Source organism: Ornithorhynchus anatinus, chromosome 1 (assembly GCF_004115215.2).
Source record: "Ornithorhynchus anatinus isolate Pmale09 chromosome 1, mOrnAna1.pri.v4, whole genome shotgun sequence".
Lineage (NCBI taxonomy): Eukaryota > Metazoa > Chordata > Mammalia > Monotremata > Ornithorhynchidae > Ornithorhynchus > Ornithorhynchus anatinus.
Window position 1 is genome coordinate 24980664 of NC_041728.1, and position 16620 is coordinate 24997283.

The 16620-nt window shown below is 47.1% G+C and overlaps 1 protein-coding gene across 3 annotated transcripts in view; it reads left to right on the top strand.

The window, feature by feature from the left end:
* The window catches only part of IQGAP2 (IQ motif containing GTPase activating protein 2), a 228834-nt gene that overhangs the window by 193277 nt on the left and 18937 nt on the right, over window positions 1–16620 (top strand). For all 3 annotated transcript variants that reach the window (XM_029060686.1, XM_029060694.2, XM_039911329.1), the window contains 7 exons: window positions 1394–1618; window positions 3121–3261; window positions 3637–3721; window positions 4389–4621; window positions 7357–7489; window positions 13217–13319; window positions 14056–14197. In XM_029060686.1, coding sequence (XP_028916519.1) covers window positions 1394–1618; window positions 3121–3261; window positions 3637–3721; window positions 4389–4621; window positions 7357–7489; window positions 13217–13319; window positions 14056–14197 — 1062 coding nt within the window. The remainder of the gene's footprint in view (window positions 1–1393; window positions 1619–3120; window positions 3262–3636; window positions 3722–4388; window positions 4622–7356; window positions 7490–13216; window positions 13320–14055; window positions 14198–16620) is intronic.

The following is a 16620-nucleotide window of genomic DNA, read 5'->3' on the forward strand; positions in this document are numbered from 1 at the left end:
TACAGAGGCCCAAAGAGAGAAACCGTAGTAAACGGTAAAAGTTAAGGTCTACAAAATGGGGCTACTGTTTGCTGCAGCATTTTACAACTCAATCTTGTGAAGTAATCTTTTCTGTCTAATGGGGCAAGGATCCTGTTTCTACGCCCCCAGGCTGCTGAATCTGAACTAGTTGTTGAAACCCCAGAGTCCTATGCCCAAGGTCCCATGAGGATTAATGAGAAAAGATCCTGCTTTGACTAGATTGTAAACTCATTGTGGGCAGGGAATGTGTCTGTTATATTGTTGTATTGTACTCTCCCAAGTGCTTAGTGTAGTGCTCTGAACTCAGTAAGCACTCAGTAAATACAATTGACTGACTTTGAGCAACCTCGGAAGGGGGCTCCCAGAGTGTGCACGCTTCCCAAACCGGACAAGGGGTCTCCAGCCAAATAACAGCCTGTGTCCCCGGCCCCTTCAGCATAAACCAGGCTGCATTTCTCCCCAGAAAACAGTGGTAGAAATACCCAGACCCAACCAAGAGGTAACAATCGCTAGGATACAAATGGCTTCTTTGGTTTTTAAAACAAATTTAAGCACACGTACTATCTTTCAAGGAGACTCTCCTTACCACTGGCTTCAGAGCTCTGTAGGCTTTCTTCATCCTACATTTTGGCTGCCTTCACTGGCTTCTCCCAAGCTCACCCTCTAACTGGACCTCACACGCTACTCGCCTGCCTCCAACCTTTAGCTCGCACTTATCTCCCAGTCCGGCCCCCCTACTCCTCCCAGCTCTTCATGTGCCTTAAATCTCACAGTCCCCTATTTCATTTACAGTACTCACGATCTCATCAACTCAACAACCACCCTTAGCACCTATACACTTTATTTCCATCAGTGGCACTTAGGCTCAAGTTTGATCAATCAGTGGTATTTATCGAGTGCTTATTGCATACAGAGGCACTTGGGAGAGCAAAATACAGCAGAGTTGGTAGACGTATTCCCTGCCCAGAGGGAGCTTACAGTCTAGAGAGAAGCCAACATAATTGTAAAAACCTGGTTCCCCACTAGACTGTAAGCTCCTGGGGGCAGGGAAGTCTGTCATCTCTGTCGCATTATACTCTCCCAAGCACTCAGAACAGTGCTCTGCACACAGTGAGCTCTCAGTAAATACCACTGATTGATTCTTCCCACTGTTTTCACGTGATTTTTGCTTTGACTGTCTTCCTCGTTAGTGTTTAGCTCCTTGAGGAGGGGGAATGTGTAGTAATTATAATTATTAAGCATTTATTCTGTATAGAGCACTGTGCCAAGTGCTAGGAGAAAATACACGTCGCACTGCTGCCTAAGCTCTTGGTACAGAGTTTTACACTCAGCGGGCATGTGGTAAATACTTTTTTTCCCCTTTCTTTCCCAGTTCCAAAGTGGACCAGATTCAAGACATCGTTACTGGGAACCCCACTGTTATTAAGATGGTTGTCAGCTTTAACCGAGGGGCGCGGGGACAGAACACTCTACGCCAGCTTCTGGCCCCAGTGGTGAAGGAGATCATTGATGATAAATCTCTCATCATCAACACCAGCCCAGTGGAAGTCTACAAGGCTTGGGTGAACCAGTTGGAAATGCAGACAGGGGAGGCCAGGTAATGAGGCCAACAAGTACTCAGAATCCTGCCCAGGGACTGATGTGGCTGTGTCTTGTCCACAGCCATACTTGCGATGTATTTGTGTGAACAAATTTTTGCACACATTTGTTTTTATTGACGCTATTAAATCGATCTTTTTATTTCACAGAAGGGCCCAATCCTTCTTAAATGTCCCCTCCCTTGATACATACTGAAGAGATTTAAGATCATGAGAGGTGCAAAACTTGAGAGGATGGAGCTCAGAAGTCGGCAGGGATTTCATGGGAAGGCAGGCCTTGGAAGCTAACAGACCAGAAAGCCCCCATTTTGGATCTTTTTAGTGACCTCAGATGAGGGAGGCTGAGAGTCCATCCCAACTCAATTAGCTGTGTGACCGTTCCCTGTTGTCCCCATTGAATTGTGCCTTTGGTTCTGACTTGTTGAGAAATTCTACCTCCTGTAGCCCTGTTGATCCTTAACAAACTCTTCGCTCCATGAAAACACATAATAGTAATAATGATGATGATGATATTTAAGTGCTTACTGCGTGCCAGTCACTGTACTAAATGCTGGGAGGAATACAAGCAAATCAGGTTGTCCCAACATTGGGCTCACAGTCTAAATCCCCATTTTACAGATGAGGTAACTGAGGCACAGTGAAGTGGCAGAGCCAGAATTAGAACCCATGACCTTGTGCTCTATCCTCTAGGCCACGCCACCCTGGTGTTATTCTAATAGGGGTCCAATCAATGGCAGGCACCCCAAACAGGGAGTGGGCTGAGGCCCTACTTATGTTTAGCCTTTAGTGAACACTTTTTTGCCTGCACCTTTGTTTCATTTCTGAAGTAGTCTAACTGAATCTGGTTCCTTGCCTGCTAGAAACCTGCTCTTAGGACAAGAGCCATTTCATATTTTGTCATGTTCTCTAAGACTCTAGTACAAACTGTGAATCCTTCAGGTGCTCAATAATTACCTGTTGACTGATTAGCTCAGTTTCAAAATAGCTGATTTCATTTTTCACAGCTTAATAAAATTTCTTATTACTGCAGAGGGAAAGTTTTCACATTCATTTAGTGCTTAAACTTTAAAATGAGAGGCAGCAAAGCCTTAGTGGTTACAGCATGGTGTGGAAGTCAGGAACATAGGTTCATAGTACGTCCCAGCCCTGCCACTGACCTGCCTTGTGACCTGGGGCAGATCACTTAACTACTCTATGCCTCAAATGACACCGGCTCTTCCCATTTCTTAGATCACGAGCTCCATGCCCTATAAGAGCCATCAGATCAGATTTCCTCAAAGTATCTAGCAAAGTACTTGGCACCTAGTAAGCACTCACATGCCATAATTGTTTCATAATTTCCAAGAGTTGATGAATTGCCATCATCTTAAGGGATATGATGCCTTTCCTAGACATGTTTTAGCCTAGTTGGTCCATTTCTGCAAGCTGAGTACTTGATTTCATTTGAGCAAACCATTAAGATTGCAGTCTATTTTGAGACCTCTCTCTCTTCTGTCCGCAGCAAGCTGCCATACGACGTAACAACCGAACAAGCTTTAACACATGCAGAAGTGAGGAGTAAACTGGAGTCCTCCATCCAAAGTCTGCGAGTAGTGACTGACAAGGTCTTGGTCTCCATATTTTCCTCTCTCAATATGATGCCGTAAGTGCAATATCATTCACCCGATCACTTTCACTTGACATTGCTTTATTATGGGAATTTCTGCGACCCCCAAAGTGAGAGCTGATTTGTCCCTGACCCATCTGGTATTCTTCATCAAGCCTGCCCTCTGTCTCCTTCTGAGCTCTGCTGTGCCCCACTATAGGGAACAAATTTTCGGTGCCTCAGGCCAGTGGAAATTTGGGTCGCTATGAGTCCCTTGTTTCATTGCCATCTCATTTGGGATTTCAGTTTAAGTTTTAGGAAGCTGCTTTATTGCTATTTGATGGAATCGATATTGTCTTGGTCATAACCTAGTCTTTCTCCATGATCATATTTTCTATTATCATATTTTCTATTATAATATTTTCTTTGTAGTTATGGGATGAGGTATATAGCCAAAGTTCTGAAGAATACAATCCATGAGAAATTCCCTGATGCCACAGAAGATGAGCTATTAAAGGTAGGTTTGGGGAGGGTTTTTTTGTTTGTGTCTTTTAAAGGATCACCTCATTATAGCCCTGGCTTTTGGAGGAATGGGGGCAAAGACAAAATCAGAAGTAATAGCAGTTTTATTTAAAAGCCATTCTACATGCATCTTTCTGTGAATGGCCTCAATTTTTCCCTTTATTGATTTTTTTTGTTTTGTTTTTTGAGATGTTTAGTCTCTGGGAATTTGAATGCTGAGGGTACATGAAAGAATTTGTTTAAACAAAATCAGTTTAACTGGGCTGAATCTGTTGGACGAGAAAATTGGAAGGTAAAGCACCAATTTACTCTATTCCCTTGCAAGTGTTTGACCCGGGCTGGAGGCCAGACCACCCTCAACTCATCGAGGCAGGACCCTTCCCACCCAAGCCCCAGGACTAGTGTGAATTTATTGACCCTTTAAAAAAAAAAAAAAGGATGCTTTTTATTTTTGTGGTAACATTCTGGGAATTAATCTGTGTTGCCTTTGAGTCATTGTGAAACTGGAAGTATAGCATATATAGGGGCATAGTAGCATGCAAGGACCAGGTGAAGTTTGCTGGGGGTTCTGCCATCTTGAAAAATGAAAAGAAAGGCATCCTAGGTTTTCCCCTGAATAAACATTGGTCTTTGTTTCCCCTTCCCTCCTTCCACCATCGCAGATCGTCGGGAACCTCTTATATTACCGGTACATGAACCCAGCCATTGTGGCCCCTGATGGCTTTGACATCATAGACATGACGGCAGGCGGTCAGATCCACTCCGACCAAAGGAGGAATTTGGGCTCAGTGGCCAAAGTCCTGCAGCATGCTGCCTCCAACAAGTTGTTCGAAGGAGAAAATGCGCATCTCTCCTCTATGAACGCCTACTTATCGGAGACCTACGAGAAGTTCAGGTGGTAGACCCCACTATGCTCAGATGGGGAGTGTTGACATAGTGGGCTGAGGGAGGGCAGGATGCACCCGTGAGTTTTAGGATTGAGGAAGGTCCACTGAGTGATGGTCACACTGTGGTGCTGACACTCTTACCCCCAGTGCCCACTCTTACCCCAAGTGCCCATACGGGTGGATGCTCCATGTGCCTTGTTTTGGGCCTCAGGCAGGATTTAGTGGTCGTCTTCCAGAGCCCAAGGCTTAATTCTCCCTCCTCACACCAGCACCTACTCATTAAGGCTGCAGGGGAGACAGCCCTGCAGTCTTTTGAGCTGGGTTCCGGGCTTGCTCAACCCCAGCTTCTGACGAGACCTAAGTGTTTCCAGGCCGGGCTGCAAAAACCAGCACTGGTGACTCTCTGGGCCATTAACTCTTTGAAGCCTGACCCCTCCCAGTTACCTCCTGCCCTAAAATTCCTGGCCCCTTTTGCTACCCCCACACTCAGAATGACAGGTTGGCACTAGGCCACCTCCTGGCATAACCAGTGGCAAACCAAGCCACAGAAGTGTGGTGGTGAGAGTCTGAATCGTCTTTCTCCCTGTCCCCACACTCTAGAAGCAGTGTGGCTTAGGGAAAAGAGCCCAGGTCTAGGAGTCAGAGGACCTGGATTCTAATCCAAACTCTCCCACTTGCCTGCTCTGTGACCTAGAGCAAGTAACTTAATTTCTCCATACCTCAGTAGGGAGTTCAATACCTGTTCTCCCTTCCCCTTAGACTGAGAGCCCCATGTGGGACAGGGACTGTCGGACCTGATTATCTTGTGTCTGCCTGAACACTTAGTACACTGCAAGAGCTTGTCAAATTCCATTGTCCTTATCATCATCATCAACCCTTCCGCAGTTTGCCCTCTCCCTGACACTCCAACCCACAAGACCCCCATTTGGGGACTTTATAACATTTACATGACTTGTCTATGCAGAAGAGAGTGTTAGCATTACTCATACATTAATAATCCCAGAAAAACCACCAATGAGGTTGGCTCACCTGAGTGTGTCTCCAACAGCTGACTTTTGACCCTTTAAGTGAATGAACCTGCCTGGTAAATGGGCTTGGAAAAGAAAACACCAGGAAAAAAAAACCCCATTGTCTCTTCAGGAGGGAACAATTGGAGGAAACTACTATCTTTCTGTTGATAGATGGGGAAAACCCAGTTATAGGCATTGACGGGCAGTCCTGTCGCGCTTCCCCCGGGATGCTACAGGTCAGGCTGGAGAAGGTGAAGCCCTCAGATGTGAGTTTCCTCCCGGGTGACACCCCAACCACTTCTCAGATGCTCTTGGCAAAGGATTCTGATGGTGTCGGCCACCTGGGTTTCAATTTCAAGGAAGCCAGTTTATTAATCACATTATTTGCTTCCCCAAAATGGGAGATGGGGAGGGAAATAGTCTCCTGATATTTATTCTCCCCCCGCCCCACTCCCCACCCCCCCTGCAAAACCTCCAAGGCTGGGGCCAGATCCAGGCTTTGCTCAGAGCCACTGTGGTGTGGCTTCTCTAGGGTTAGGGAAAATCACTGTTTTGAGCTGGGGATAGGACAGGAATCAATTAAAGTGGAGTAATCACATTTACTGAATACCCACTGGGCACAATGAACTGTACAAAGCACTCGGGAAGAGCAGAACAAAGAAGTGACATGTTACCTGCCTACGAAGAGCTTCTCCTATAGTGGGGAAGACAGTAGGAATTACGTCCCTGGGGTCTGGACCTGTGGTCTAGTGGCAGTGAGTCTGAGTGTAGCTGCTTTTCTTTCATTCTCTCCCCCTACTCCACCCCGAAACTAAAACCTCTGGTCCTTCCAGCAAGGTTTGTTTTCTTCCAGGGACTCTCACACACGGTGGTGTGCTTAGAGGGGCCCTGATGAGCTATAATTAGAAGAGGTTTTTTTATATCTCTTAGAGAACTCTTAGAGGGTTGGTAACCCCAAATTTTTCCTGAAAAGCCACCAGGAGATGAATCCCGTTTGTGACTTGTCCCCTTTCCCAGCTTCAGCCTCCTTCCCATGCCCTGTTGGTGGGCCGGAGAATGGACGTGGGCAGGCTGGGCCACTACCTGATCTATGCTGTCGATTCCCCTGCCATGGGTTCACTGCCAGGCTGGAGGAGAGCCCTCCCCTTCACCGTGTGGCCTTGTTTTACAAGGCTGCCACCAGGCTCCAAACCATATATCCTGGGAGAGTCCCCCTCCGGCTCTGCCCCAGGGAAAACCCGAGGCAGGGTGGGAATTAATCATAGCCAGATGCTGCCCCAGTCCAAGAGTTGCTAAGCAAACGTGACCTTGTATTCGTGTCCTGGCAGCAGTCCGTTGCTCTAGTGATAGCCCTCATCACTGGCAGGGAGGCTCTGCTGACCTCTGGCACAAAGTATTTCTAGCACTAACGAGGCAGCCGCTTAAAGAGAAATTTGGCTCCTCAAGGATCCCAGGCCTCTCTCCATCGGAATCCCGGCTGGAGCGGGTGCTGGCTGCATCAGGAGCGACAGCAAGGCCTGAAGCCCCAGATTTCCCCATGATCATCAAGGGATGGACACTGGGGAGGGTCTCCACCCTGATTTTGGAAATTATTTCACTTGGTTTTTTTCCACTTTCTCTCTCTCACCCTCCCTCCCTCCCTCCCTCCCTCCCTCCCTCCCTCCCTCTCTCTCTCTCTCTCTCTCTCTCTCTCTCTCTCTCTCTCTCTCTCTCTCTCTCTCTCCGTTCTCTAGGAAGTTTTTCCAGACAGCCTGTGATGTCCTTGAGCCAGAAGAGAAATTCAACATTGATGAATACACTGACATAGTGACCCTCAGCAAGCCAGTTATCTACATCTCCATAGAAGAGATCATCAACACCCACTCGGTGAGTGTGGAGAAGGTCAGGCCATCGGATTTGGAGTCTTGGGGTGGGGACTCTGTCATCTATTTTCAGAAATGGCTCTTAAATCTTCATCTAAGTGTTGGGGGGCACTTCTTTGGGGAGCCTGGTGCTGTGTCAGAGCTTGAAATCTCAGGGGATAGTGGGGGAACCCCTCCCCAACTCCCCTCCAGACTAGCATGAGGGTCATGGCAGTGGCAGTATCCATCTTTTCTGCTTTCCTCATTACCTGAGAGACAAGCTTTCTCTCTCGCGTGCATGGTGCATTTAGCTGCCTGCCATGGAGTCTGAGGTATTTAGGCACCCAGCCACTGCAGGTGAACGCCCTTCCCACACAGCTCAGCCGCCAAGGTGACACTCAGCCACTGAGGAGCTCATGAAAGCTCAGCGTCCCTTCTTGGGTCTCCTTTGCTGATGCAAGGTTTGGTCACTATGGAGGGGGCGGCAGGCAGGAAGAGGGTTCTGCTCGCAGGACGGGACCCAAAGCCAGGGCCCAGTTCTTCCAGAAGCATCTTGCTGGGCCGGGGGGAAGGAGGTGGGGATTATCTCAAAGGGTGGTGGACATGTCTACAGGTTGATCCTTGGGATGCTGTTGATCCTTGGGATGCTGTTCCCCTTTGTGATTTCACATTTCTCCTTTTATGTGACATGCTCACAGCAAGCGACCCTGTACCGCTCACTCTGTGTCTGATGTGAATTCCACTCTGGATTATGCCAGAGACCCCCGCCACGAGATGGGGAAAGAAGGGGGGTTTTGGGGGAGAGCGTGCCCTGAGACCGTCTGTCCTACATGAGGAGGCGGAAGATTGCAGACAGGCCCCTCCTCGGGTGATTCACCAGGCCCACGCGCATCTGTTTGACATTCCCTTCTACCCGACCGTCCAACTCCTTAAAGGGCCACTTAGCACAGTGCTTGGCACATAGGAAGCTCTTAAATCAATCAATGCTATTGAGCACTTACTGTGTGCAAAGCACTGAACTAAGTGCTTGGGGGAGAGAAGTACACAGACTGGCTGGAAGAATGAAATTAGCAAGGTAAGATAGGGGTGAGCTGATTGAGTGCTTCAAAGCTGATGGTAAGTTCCTGTTCGATGTGGAGGTGGGTGGGCGACGACTGGAGGTTCTTGAGGTGAAGAAAAACAAGAACAGAACAGGTTTGTGGAAATGATCCATGCCTTAGAGTGCAATATTCATTCAGTTCATTCAGTCGCATTTATTGAGCACTTACTGTGTGCAAAGCACTGAGCTAAGTGCTTGGGGGAGAGAAGTACACAGACTGGCTGGAAGAATGAAATTAGCAAGGTAAGATAGGGGTGAGCTGATTGAGTGCTTCAAAGCTGATGGTAAGTTCCTGTTCGATGTGGAGGTGGGTGGGCGACGACTGGAGGTTCTTGAGGTGAAGAAAAACAAGAACAGAACAGGTTTGTGGAAATGATCCATGCCTTAGAGTGCAATATTCATTCAGTTCATTCAGTCGCATTTATTGAGCACTTACTGTGTGCAGAGCACTGTACTAAATGGTTGGAAAGTACAATTCGGCAACAGAGACAATCCCTACCCCACAGGCTCAGTCTAGAATAGACTGGGGTGGGGAGGGCCCGGAGGCAGGGAGATCAGTAAGGAGGTAGACGTAGTCAAAGCAGAATATGTTACGTGCTTGTATCAGTGCGGCAGCAGTTTAGATGGAGAGGAAAGGGTGAGTTTTAGTGACGTAAACTTTGTTGTGAATTCCATGACGATGATTAGGTATCAAGGAAACCCTGCTGCTGGGACCACCGGCCACCAGTTTTTTAGAGGCTGTGGGTATCCCAATCAGACACCATCCCTATCCCTCCCCGGGCGCTTACACAATCAAAGAAGCAGAGAGAGTGAGAAGCTTGACCCCATTATATAGATAAGGAAACTAAGATCCAGGGAGTTAAGAGACTTGTCTATAGAGCCGGTCAGGGGCAGAGCTGGGGCTAGAACCTGGGTCTACTGGCTCCCAGACCTATGATCTTTCCATTGTGTCATACTGCCTCCCCACATAAACTGCAGTAGTTGTGAGCTCATGATCGGTAAAGGTACTAGACTGGTAGAACCTGGAATTCCCAGGTCAGAGTGTGAGAGACAGGAAGGAAGTGGGGGTGGTAGCTGAGCTGTGTGTTTGAAGATGGTGCCTATGTGCTCAGTTGCAGCTGACGAGCTAGCTCTATATGATATCCTCTCCCACCCCCCTCCACCACACACTTTATCAGTCGAGGACCACCGACAGTCTTCATCCTCTGGCATTTGCTTTTCTCAGCATCTGATCTCACCTCGGTCACGGTGTCAGAATTACCCCGCAGCACCAGACTCCCCTCCCTTCCCCCAACTCTGCCTGGCCCACCAGGAAACAACAAGAAAGTCCCTTCAACCTTAGTTTCCGGCTGAGACGATGAACAACATTGCCAATGTTGATGATTCATAGCAGTATCCGAGCAGCTGCTCAAGGGACCATCCTTCTCCAGCACTATCCACAGAACATCTCTTCCTTGGGCCATCAGAATCTTTTCCTGTTCAAGGAAGTGTGGGAGATCCCCAGGGTCTCCCCTTCACCCCTCCAACATCCATTCCCTCAGCCAGAGATCTCCCAGACCCGTCTCTTTTCATCTTCTAAAAATAACTACTCTGACACTTCTTCCCTCTCTGATTTTTCTCTTTCCCTTTGCCTTCAAATATGTCCACATCTTTCCTTGCCTCTTCCGATCTCACCTGCCCCCTCCTGTTCCTGTCCAAATTCATCATATGGGCTGTGTACACCCAGTGCCTCCCCTTCCTTTCCTCCAGCCCCCGCCTTGACTGTCTGCAAGTTCAGGGATCCCCTGCTCCCCTGCTCTCTTTGAAGTCACCATTGACATTTCTTATCCATTCTAAGGGACTCTAGTCTTGGCTTATGCTCCTAGGTCTCTCAGCTGCCTCTGATACCATGCACCACCCTCTGCTCCTGGAAACCACCCCTAACCTTGTTTCTTTGATGCAGTCTTCTCTTGGTTCTTCTCCCCATCTTGCTGCTCTTTCTCAATCTTTCACAAGTGATCCTTCTGCCTCCCACTCCATAGCTGTGGGTGTCCCTCAGGGTTCCGTTCTGGGTCCCCTTCTATTCTCAACCTACACGCACATGCTTGCTGAGCTCATCCCAGCTTCAATTACTGCTTTTATTCAGATGATTCCTAAATCTACATCATTAGCCCTGACCTTTCTCCAGTGCAATCTCACATCTCCTCCTGCCTCCAGGACAGCTCAACCTGGGCATCCTGTTGCCATTTTAAGCTCAACATGGCCAAAACTGCAATCACCTTCCCTCCCAGATCATTTCCTCAACCCAACTTTCCCAGCTGACAACACCACCAACCTTCCCCTCTCTCAAGCCCGTACCTTGGCAGCATTAATCTTGACTTCTCCCTCTCTTTCAGCCCCCGGATTCAGTCTGTCACCAAATTCTATCTCTCTTCCTCCATGTTTCCAGAATCTGTCCCTTCCTCTCCCTCCAACAGCTCCCATTCTGTTCCAGTCACTTGTCACATTCGGGCTTGATTACTGCACCAAGCTCCTCACCCATCTCCCAGCCTCAAGTCTCACCCCTTTCCTGCTTCGCTTGCACTGAGAAGCAGTGTGACTTAGTGGGAAGAGCACGGGATTGGGAGTCATGGATTCTAATCCAGGCTCCACCATTTATCAGCTGTGTGACTTTGGGCAAGTCACTTCACTTCTCTGTGCCTCAGTTACCTCAACTGTAAAATAGGGATTAAATTGTGTGATCCCCATGTGGAACAACCTTACCTTGTTTCTCCCCCAGCACTTAGAACAGTGCTTGGCACATAGTGAGCGCTTAACAAATACCATCATCATCATCATTATTATTATTATTCCTTCAATCCATACTTCAATCTTCTGCCCGAGCCATTTTTCTAATAGCTTGTTCTGCAGACTTCTCTCCCGTCATCAAAAACCTAATTGTTGCTTATTTCTCTCTGCATTAAGCAGAAACTCCTGACTTTAAGGCTCTCATTGTGTTCTCTACCTCTTTCTTATCCACTCTCTTCTCCCACTACTCATCAGCTCACACTTTTTGCTCCCGTCAAGCTAACCTACTCACTGTGGCTCATTCTCATCTCTCCAACATCGACCTCTTCTCATAGCCTCCCCACTACCTGGATTCCCCTCCACCCCCTTCATTGCTGACAGATCTTTGCTCTCCCCATCTTCAAACCCCTCTGAAATCAAATCACCTCCAAGGTCTTCCCCAATTTGATTTTTAGTCCACCCACCGTATATCTCCAACTGCCACTTTGGCAGTTCTGTCATACTCATGACACTCACCCTTCTCCCATCCCCCCAACTGTGGCCATTAGGTACTTATTTTTATACTCTGTTACTTCCTCTGTTTTGTCTGTCTGTCTCCATAGACTGTAAGGTTTTTGAGGGCTGGAATCACATTTATTAAGTCGGCTATGCTCTCCACCGTGCTTAGTACAGTAGGTGCTCAATAAATACTATTGATTGGAAAAAACAATGCACAGATCCACCATCAATCAATGAACCAGTGTTATTTACTCAGTACTTACTGTGTGCCCATACCCATTGCAACTGGGTGAAAAGGACAGGGTAGCAATATTAGAATAAAATCCCATGCAGTTGCTTCTGTTACAGTGAATGTGTCTTCATTATGGATGTGACCATCACCCAAGGTGACCAAAGCCACGTGCTTCTCAATTATTTTTGAGCCATCCTCCCCCAACCCCTTGAAACGGTTGCTGATGCAGCACAGTTCGGGGTGACACGGGGGTTTGTGTGATCGGAACTACTGGATTGTAAGGGGATTTTGCCAGATCCCATCTACTGAGAACTGCAGGGGCTCCCTGACACCTTTTGAGCCTTCCACTACTCTTGCCGGTGTAAAAATCACTACCCTATGCGGGCCCCTCTGGGAGATGCTGAGAAGTTTCTTGAAGAATGGAAAGTCTACAAATTAATTCCTCTGTTTTTCTGGGGGTTTTTTCCATGCGTGCTATTTCAATTAGGTGGGAATACAGTGTTGGCGGGGGGGGGGGGTGTGGAGAAGGGGATTTTATTTAATTGAAAGCACCTCCAGGGCCAGGATGATGTCTAATACTTCTGTTTTATGTCCCCAAACATCTGGACTGTGGTTCAGCTCCCAGTAAGTAGTCAGTCAGTGCAGCCGGGGCTCTCAGCGTGGAAGCAGAGTGACCCAGAGGTGAAACAGCACAGACTTGGCAGTCAGGGCATCTAGGTTCTAGCCCCAATTCAGCTGGCTCTGTCCTGCTGCGTGACTTTGGGCAAGTCACTTAACTTCTCTTGCCTGTTTCCTCATCTGTAAAATGGGGATAAATCCTTTGCTCTGCCCACCTACCCGCCTCCAACCCATCCTCACACCCTTAGGCATGTACTCTGTGTGCTTCAGGCACTGTGTTTGGTCTGACTGTCTTGTGTCTACGCCAGTGCTTAGTACAGTATCATGGCCCTTATTAAAAATACAAGTTAGGAAGAGAGCTGTGGCAGTGGGGCTCTTAGGCCGAAGAGCTGCTACCTCTCTTCTCTTTCCCTCCCTGCCCTCCCCGAATCATTCTGATTCACCTCTGATTCATGTAGGGGCTGTCGGAGACCGTCAAACCTGGAAGCTTTCTACACTTGGTCCAGATGTAACATCGGTGCGTTTTGTGTTGTTCACAGCTGCTCTTGGAACATCAGGATGCAATTTCTCCAGAAAACAGTGACCTGTTGAATGAATTGCTGGAGGGGCTGGGGAGCGTCCCGGACGTGGAGACGTTCCTTGGTAAGGTGATCTTCCTGGCTTGGCTGCTACTCGGCATGGGAGCAGGTTGTTCACCTTCATACCGGTGACCTCCAACTCTTTATTCCCTCCTCTCCATCCCCCCACTATCTCATCCTGTGTTTGGGAATACAATAAACCCTCCTATCCTACCGTTCTTATACTTTTTAATTAAGCTATTTGAGCTATATGGAAATGCAAGCAGTGAACTTTACAGTGTGTTTTTAATTTGGCCTTCCCTCAGAAAAATGAGCAGAACATCATCAAAGCAAAATCATATTTGATGAAGAGTTAATACTTCACAGGAATTGTCCTCTCTTCTTTAATCGAATTCTAATCACTTAGAATTCAGAAAGCAGGATAGAGAATTATATTAGATTGAAAGCAATTTTCAAATACTGGGGAACAGTTTGCCCCTGCACATACGTAGGAACTAGACAGGAGGGGTCTTTTTCCTGCAACTTGATTGAACACTTGTCCGATCAGTGGTATTTATTGAGCTCCAGCTGTGTGCAGAGTACTGTACTAAGCGCTTGGGAGAGTACACTGGAGTCAGTAGACAAGATCCCTGCCCTCAAGGAGCTTGCAATCTAGGTGAGGAGACAGACATTAAAATAAACTACAGACAGGAAAAAAAAGGAAAAGGGGATTTATGTATGTGAATTAATATATGTCTTCAGTCCCAGCACTGCTCACAAATCCATGTATGGGCAGAGTTAATCTCATCTGTTCCCTACAGGGGAAGGAGCCGTCGATCCCAGTGACCCAAACAAGGAGAGTACCCTGAATCAGCTCGCCAAGACCGAAATCTCGCTTTCCCTGAACAGCAAGTATGATCTACGGGAAGGGGAAGACGCAGATGTGAAAGGCCTCATGATAAAGTAAGTTTTGCTCTGCAGGTCTATGTTTTTCCTCACACATGTGCTTCTAATTGAAGAAGCAATTCCGGGTGGTGGTTGAATGTCAGAAAACTTTTTAAAAACCCACCCACGCTGACTGTAACTTCTTTATTTGTGTACCAGGGTCCCAAAGAAACACCGCGGAGCCTAGAGGATTGAATGTTTTAGTCTGATGATAATAGTGCCAGCTTCCTCTCATATGGTTTTTCTCTCTGGTAACTCATTTTCTGTCAGATCAGCCAGACCAGGGGAGCCATTAGACAGATTTCCACTCCCTCCTCCTCCCCTCAAATGACTAAAAGAAAATTCAAAATGGAAACAAATGGCAAGAGTTGAAGCTAATTCAGCTTCAAAGTGGGGGGAAAAAAACTACATTGAATAAGAAGAGGACATGATTTAGTTCACAATGAATTATCATTGGGAGAGGGAAAGTGGAGGCTTGGAATGTTTGTTCAAAACTCTCTACACTAGCGACCATGATCCTTCCTGAGCTTATCAGCTCCTCACTCTTGAATGTAGCCTGTTTTTCCTTCTGTTTCACCCTGCTTCAAAGTTCTTCATCTTCTGTCGGGGATCACTGTCCTTATGTGTAGAATGATCTCTCCACCTTGTCGCTGAAATGCCTCTGACAGAAAGCTAGTTTCTGCTGAGGGTCATCTCGAGTTGAGTTGATGTTTTCCAGATGTTAAATCACTCCTGGGTACTGTACATTGAACTTCATCTCTTCGTAATTTTAAGATTTGGCATCGAAGACTAGTGTTCCCTAAAAGGTCCAGATACTGTTCATTGATAAAACAAAAATCCTTTTGGTCTCTCCACCGCTTTTCCAGTATTGGTGACTAAGGAAACAAATCTCCTCTATTGCCCCTGTGTTGAAAAATGGCTAAGTTAGATAAATCTGAAAATTAAAAAACTCAATGAGAAGGAGAGGGACAGGGGATTAGGGTACCAGGCCACCTTGGAAGGTTCTCTTCCTTCAAATACTGACCATCAACTCTGCCACACTTCTGTTTTTCCTTGTTTCTCTTTTCCTGAGCAGGACTGTGATTTTATTTCAGTTCTCTTTTTCTTAGCTCTTAGTAAGAGGAGACGATCAGTGAGTAAATGATGATGATTCATGATCCAGTTGATTTGATCAATGCTGGTGGCCAGATTGGGTCGTTTGGATGAGAGAAATCCCTCTTTGAGGTCTGAATTCTCTGATTTTCTTGTGTCAACAGATCAAGCCTCCTCCATCACTGATCAATTTCCACTTCCCTGTGTGCAGGACAAAAATCACTAACAATCTATCCCCATGAGACCATAAGCTCGTTGTGGGCAGGGCACATGTCTACCAACTCTGTTGTACTGTACCCTCCCGAGAGTTTAGTACAGTGCTCTGCACACAGTAAGAGTTCTAGATACTACTGTTTGATTGGATTCCCAGTGCTGGCAAGGCTTAGCACTGTGGAAGCAATGTGGTGTGCAGGAAACGAAGTTAAAGGCCAGCTCTGCCTCTGGTTGAGCGAGCGCTCCAAGGTGGGAAGTCCTCATTGCTCCTCAGAGACCAGAAGGAACTAGAATTCTGTAATTCTGAACTAGAATTCTGTAATTCTGATGTGGCAGAGACTACCTTGTGAGATTTTTCAAAGTTGTGTTTCCGGCCAAGTAAAGGGTGTGGTTAACCATGCAGATTATCAAGTACCCCAGATCTGGTTGTCAAGAGGGTCCTGCCGCAATGACGGGTACTACCGGGTAACCCATTTGGGAGCAGAGGGTGGGAAATTCTGAGTAGGGGAGGAAAATGAATGTAAAGCCACCACTGACATTGCTACTAGTCCAAAGCATCACCCCCTGCCCAAAGCCCTCCTCTGGGGCACTGGGTCATCTCTGGAGTCCTGCACGATCATCCCCAAGGACTCCCACATATCTCAGTCCCTCCCCTCCCTGCCCATCTGCTTGGTCACCAAAACCCAGCTCTTCCGAGAATTCCACTAATAATAAAAATAAAATAATTATGATATTTGTTAAGCACTTACTATGTGCCAAGCACTGTTAACTCATGTTTTTTTGCCTCCACAACACGTGGTGGTAACAACTCCATTGTGTTTAGAAGCTTTTCCAATTGTCTTCCCTGTAGACAGTAGGCTCTTTGTAAGCAGGGAACTTGTCTGCCACTTCTGTTATACTGTCCTCTTCCAAGCGCTTAGTACAGTGCTCTGCACATAGTAAGTGATCAGTGAATACAATTGATTTTGGACCTTCCTCTTTCAAGCTTCATTGAGTGCCCCCTCATCCTGGTGGGAATGGTGAAGAGCAATTCAATGTTCACCTTGTCCACACCCTTCACAGCTCTGTAAACTGACACCATTCCCTGCTCTGAACCACCCTCATTGGAAACTGAAGAGAACTGCCATTTTGGGCTA